Source organism: Humulus lupulus, chromosome 1 (genome assembly GCF_963169125.1).
Source record: "Humulus lupulus chromosome 1, drHumLupu1.1, whole genome shotgun sequence".
Lineage (NCBI taxonomy): Eukaryota > Viridiplantae > Streptophyta > Magnoliopsida > Rosales > Cannabaceae > Humulus > Humulus lupulus.
In genome coordinates, this window is record NC_084793.1 from 29,250,861 (window position 1) to 29,257,449 (window position 6,589).

General features: G+C 30.4%; 1 protein-coding gene across 1 annotated transcript; it reads right to left on the bottom strand.

Annotated features, from left to right (window-relative positions):
• Nucleotides 1–807: 807 nt before the first annotated feature.
• On the bottom strand, nt 808–1,495 carry LOC133820843 (transcription factor UPBEAT1). Its single transcript, XM_062253463.1, has one exon. It carries the CDS (start codon nt 1,400–1,402, stop codon nt 968–970), a length of 435 nt encoding a protein of 144 aa, XP_062109447.1. The 5' UTR covers nt 1,403–1,495; the 3' UTR covers nt 808–967.
• Nucleotides 1,496–6,589: the final 5,094 nt, after the last annotated feature.

The following is a 6,589-nucleotide window of genomic DNA, read 5'->3' on the forward strand; positions in this document are numbered from 1 at the left end:
CATTCGCTCTCGAGCCCAGAAAGGTGTGGTAATGATGTCAAGCCTAGGAGGAACTTACAATAAGTATCGATCTTTTCATTGAAAATAAAAAGTTTGATGAACCAGCTGGGTTCAGAATCTAAAATTCGTAAGAAATTGACAACTATATAGATATTATCATAATAGCTATACATATAAAATAATAACATGGCGCTAGCTAAGGCTAACCGCTGTCTCATCAGGTTTTGTGATATTATTGTACTTTTTCTTTTATAACTTCCTTAATATGTTTTGCTTTTACGTAAGTAACTTGGTATGGAAGTTATTTTATGTATATAGTGTATTGCATTATATAATATTCTCTCGACCAGACTGTAATCATTGTCATTCAACATATAGTGGATGATGAATTAAAGGATAATAATGTTTTTGTTTTTGTATATATAAATGCATTTATGCATAGCTGGCCGCGTGTATAACAACAAAATAATGATTTTTTTTTTTTAAAAAAAAAAGGACATTATTGTTAACTTGATTAATACATAAAATGGTAATTTATACGGAGGGGCTAGATATATGAGTAGTACTACTTCAATAATATATATGACAAAAAAAATTACCGGTAAGAATTTTTTATATTTTCGATAAACCAATAAGTTGTAAACTCAACACTGTAATAGCCACATACATATAATATCCACGCAATAAAATCATCAATAATAATAATTAATAATATTTAAGGTGTGAACTCTCTAGAAATACATCATGATATCAATAATATATATAATTCGGACAACTTAATTAATTCCACAAACAACCTTCTATATTACTATATATATGACTATCATCAATCACGATCGTTCATTACCCAAACCGCCATATAAAACCAAAATATTTAATAAGTAAAAGAAATAAATAAATAAAAATAATAATATGCAAGATCAGCTTTACAGAGAGAAAAGGGATAGCAGTAGTACTATACAGCAAGTCACTCCTCACGATCATCATTATTATTATCATCACAAGAACTACCAGCTGGTTCTGAGGATGATGATGATGATAATACATTAACCATAATCTGCATGACTCTAACTCTCATTTGCAGAGTCAAAATATAGTCAGCGGTCTCTCTGAAAAGCCCATCCAACCCTTCTGATTCTCTGCCATTTGGCACAATCCTCTTAAGGGTTTTGACCTTTCTAATGATCCCACCACCTCCTGCTGATGAAGACCCTTTTCTCTTATTCAAAATCCTATTATTATTCTGGATATGTACTACACTACTTCTACTACTGCTTGTTGTTCTTCTCCGGGAAACGACATGTCGTTTCATCATCCCTTCTACCACTGCCTTGTTCTGTTCCTCCACCTCCTCGTCATGATGACTTTCTCGAACCACACCACATTGATCAGAAGCTCCCATATTAATTAATAAGGTGTTAATTTACTTCTCAATGAGAAAATATATGAATGAGCTTGAAGAGCTTTTATATATTCTCAGGAAAGCTATAGCAGGAATTATGGGGAGGGAATATATATATATAATGGCCCTTGGAGGGCTAGCCATATATATATATACATGTCTACTATAATGTTATAACTCATAAAGGATAACACAAGAGATTAATTATTATTCAAAAGAAAAAGCAAAAGGGTTTGTTGGGACCACAAATTAAACATATACAATATCATGGAAGGAGGCCCTCCGAGAGAATGGGGATGAATGAATGAGATGGTGCCACGTGTTGGAAAGGGTTTTGCTTATTGCTTTGGGCATGTTCATGCACATGCATCCACATGATATTCTTCTTCTTCTTCATCACCACACATATATATGTATACACACACACCTCCACAGCCTCTCCTAATAAACCCACCACCTTTCATCACCACCCATCTCATGGAAACACTCTGGATTATTCTTATCCCACTTTCCAAATTCAATGCATAATAATATTATGTGTATAAATTATCCAAGTTTGGGATATTTAACTTCATTGGCCAGCTCAATAAAACACAAGGCATTCTCAGATTAACTATATATAATAACACATAAGCTAATTAAGTACTTAATTATAATATTAATTATGGTGGTTATATAGGACCATATGCATGTTTCTGAACAGGAAACCTATTTTAATTAATAGAACAAGCAAGAAAAATGTAACTATATAGGTGCCAGCAGAGTGTTACTATTGTCAATATTTGTGCTAACAAAAGTGGACAAATTAGATCTCAATGTTGGGATAAGGGTAGATTTTTCTTCTGACTTGCGATCATGAACGGCAGGGGCCTCATTTTTTTGGTCGAAAACTATTATCCATCAATAATATATATATACGATTTATAATGTTTTGTTTGTCCTACAATAAGAATTATTATTCGTAAAAACATATGATTATATGCATGTTCTAACATGTTTGTACTTCCTAGAGTACAGACTTTAAAGTCGAAACAGTACTACTACTATATATATATATATACCTTGGGCAATCTCACATGACAAAGATGCATGCATCTCTTCTTTCTCTTCACAGAACGATCATAGTACTATCCTACTACTAAATACATATATAAATATATATAGGCTTAATTTTGAGTATGACGAATACACATTTGCATGGATTATCTATTTGTATGTATAACTTTATTTATTCCCTCACATCTTTTCTTTTTATAATTATATATAGCTAGCTAGGTGTTTATGTAATATATGTATGCCTTGTGTTTGTCTTTTACATGCACTAGATGTTCTTTTACATATGTTTTTCGTCCTTCATATATATTTATATTTATGTATATATACATATATGTATATAGCTTATTTTCATGTGCGTGTTTATCAAATCACTTGCACCCACCAAGCCAGTAGTAATATATATTTTCTTCTTTTTAACCTAGCAATAAAAATCTCATACTTGTAAGCTTTGCACAATTAATCTGATCAGTAATTATTAATAGTTTAATATTACTAAACCTTAATATTTTCAAAAGTACATAATCAATATATATATAAATAATCGAAATTATTGGTTTCAACCTTTTTTTTTTTAACTTTAATGAAATATTTTAAATATTTAACATAATACATTTTTTAAAACTAATTAAAAATAGATATTTATAAATTATATTACTATAAATTCAAATATAATAAAATATCATTATTATAATAATATTTAATAAAAAAACAACATATTTAATCATTTAATATAAATTCAAATGTTATAATATAATATATAATATAAGAATAAATATTTAATAATTATATTAATATAAATTCAAATATTATAATATATTATTATGATAATAATATATAATTCTAATTTTTTACTAATTATATTAATATGAATTCATTTATTATAAAATATTATTTTATAATAATATTCAATAAAAAAACTAGATATTTAAGACTTATATTAATATAAATTTAAATATTATAAATTATCATTATAACAATAATATATAATATATAATTTTATTTTTTATTAAAAAAATTATCATTTATATTTTAAAATAGGCTATCATTTAAATATATATTTTTAAAAGTCATAAACAATTTTTTTTTAATATATATGTTTATATTATTTTTTTTATATAATATTTTTTATTTATTTAAAATTTATATGATAATGATATAAATTTAATAAAAAATAATTAATAAATTTTATAAATAATATTAAGAAACTTGTCAGGTTGGTTGTATCTCGTTTATAAATATATCAGACTCTGTACATGTAGAACATGAAAGCAAATGCCTTTTCATAGACGTCATCTGAAGACAACTTCGTCCATGATCGAACGGTTCTGAAATTGCAACGATGTCAAACTCTAGACCATTAATTATTAATTTATTACTTGTGATATATATTAATTATCATCAAGTATATATAAATAATTACAACATATATGATGTCTTAGAATTGGATCAATAATGTGGTGGGCTCTTGCTTGTTTGTAGACTTGTAGTCGTTGTTAAATATTAATAATAGAATTATGAAATATATATGGGTGGGACTGAGAGATGAGTTCCTATATACATAAATAAATTTATTGTAATAACCATGTTCTACTACATGTGTTATTATTTGGCAAATCATGGTCCTGAATGCATTTGTGTTGTGTATTTGGTTGCATATGAAGATTTTCGTGGTTTCAATTGTCACATGGGATTAGTTTTTTTAGTTAGTGTTTAACTAATTTCGTTTAGAGGTTGTTGGTGCTGTTAGGCTTAGTGTGCTGGATATGTGTACAATTCTGGATATGTGTACAGTTAGTTCTGGGTCTTGGATAGGCAACCAATTTATTGTTACATAGAGTTTTGTTAGTTTTCTCCCTAATCTTTTGTTACTGGATTTTGGTTTGGGTTTGAAGCTTTTTCTTTGAGCTTGATTGAACATTCTTGAAGGTGAAGAACAGAAGGATCTGTTCTAGAATTTTTGAAGGGATTTCAGAGAAAAAGTATTGAAGGGATTTCAACACTATTTCTAAGGGATTTAGAAGCTTACAATATTGAGTGGGAGACTCAATAAAGGGTGATTGTAAATCTTGCTATGAGTTACATATGTTCTTTAGCAAATTAGTATGTTGATTTTGTAATTTGTAAAGAATAAAATTTGCTATAGTGAAAGTATTTTTCCCTGGTCTTTGTGACCCAAGGAGCGAACCTTGTAAAAATTCCCTTATGTTCTTTACTTTCTAAGTTCTTATTCATTGTTCACTTGTTTGAATCAATCTTAAAGTTCATAGACTTTAAAAGTAACTTTTCAAATTGGTATGAGAACTATACGATATAAAATTATAGATCCGTAGGGTATTTTCGCAGTTACTTGCTTTATATTATCTATTGAATTTGTTCTTGATCTCCATCTATTTGTGTTCTGGTTTCTTGCTTTCTTGTTTCATCTAACCATCTCTGAGATCCACAAGACCTCCTATGCTTGAAGGAGCCAACTGCCCCTATTGGAAGACAAAAATGAGAGCATTCCTCAGGACAGTAGATGAGCATGTGTGGATGGCTGTTGCTGATGGATGGAATCCTCCCACTGTCAATGAAGGTGATGTCGAAAAATTCAAAGCAATGAAAGAGTGGACAGGTACTGAAATTGAGAAGGCAAACTTCAACTCAAAGGCCTTGCATGCTCTCTTTAATGCAGTCTCCACAAATCAACTCAAGGTCATTGCAAATTGTGAGATTGCCAATGAAGCTTGGGAAAAACTCAAAGTCAAGAATGAGGGTACCGATGCTGTCAAGAAGTCCAGACTTCGTACTCTTGATAAGGCCTTCAAAAATCTCACAATGGATGAGGACGAATCAATAGATGAATTCCATGCAAAATTGTGTGACATATCTAATGAGTCTTATGCTTTCGGTGAGACTTACTCTAATGCCAAGCTAGTTTGCAAAGTTCTTGGTGTTCGTCGAAGAAGGTTCAAGGCCAAAGTCACATCAATTGAAAAAGTGCATGAAATTGAAGATCTAGATCTTGGCAAATTAATTGGATCCTTGCAAAATTATGAGTTGACTTTGAAAAGATGGAGTAAGAGGAAGAAGCAGCTAAAAAAAGAGAATGCAAAGCCCAGCACAAATCTTGCTTTTGCTCACAAAGAATAGCAAACTAAAGTGGCAGATCTGTCTGATAGCCTAGCAGATGATACATGTGCTCTCTTGACCAAGAATTATGCCAAGTTCTTGCAAAATAATTTTAACAAGAAACACTATGGAGGCAAGACAATTCCATCAAAAAGTTCACTTCTATCACTAACAAGCAATCACAATCATTGGACAAAAAGACTCGGGCATTCAATGTCATAAATGTGATTGATTTGGTCATATACATTCTGAATGTGCTAACACACTAAACAAGAAAAAGGCTCTTGGAGTAACTTGGAGTGATATTGATTAGGACAAATATGATAGCAGCAATGATTATTCTGATCAAGAAAAGAAAATGGTGGTGTTTCTTGCAAAACGTACCCGCTCTGACACATCTAAGGAGGATGCAGACTTTGTTAACTCAGATTCTTATGGTGTAGATAGGAAAGTTGCATATGAGCAGATGTTTGACCAATGGTCATTTATGGCTAAGAAGTTCAAGGCATTGAATCACACAAATGCATAGATGTAGGGCACTATCAAAGACCTCACTACATGTTTGTATTAAAAGATCAAATCAAAGGTACGCAGCGGAATATATGGATCAATTTTAAAGAAATATTAATACTAGCCAGGATCATACACATATATAAATATTAAATCATATACAAATAGATCAGGGATTACCTCTTGTAGCCTATCAAGTGTCATTGAGTCTTTTTGTATAAATCAACGATCTTCCTATCCAGTGTTCTGAGATCTCACACCCTGATCTTCCAGACCAATCCTCAAACACACAAGAATGTGTGTGGGCATGTAGGATTCAAAATGTTGATTTATGTGACTCCCTAGATGTACTCCACACATAAGATCTAGAGAGTTTTGACAAAGAGAAGGTTTAGAATAGTTTTCAAGTTTAGAGAAAACTATCGCTTGAGAGAGAGAGAGAGAGTCTATATTTTTATTTTTCAAAAAAATAATTATCAAGCCTTTTTTTTAAAGTCACGTACTATCAAA

Coding starts and splice junctions, on each gene's coding strand:
- LOC133820843 (XM_062253463.1), bottom strand. CDS start 1,402: ATGGGAGCTTCTGATCAATGTGGTGTGGTTCGAGAAAGTCATCATGAC.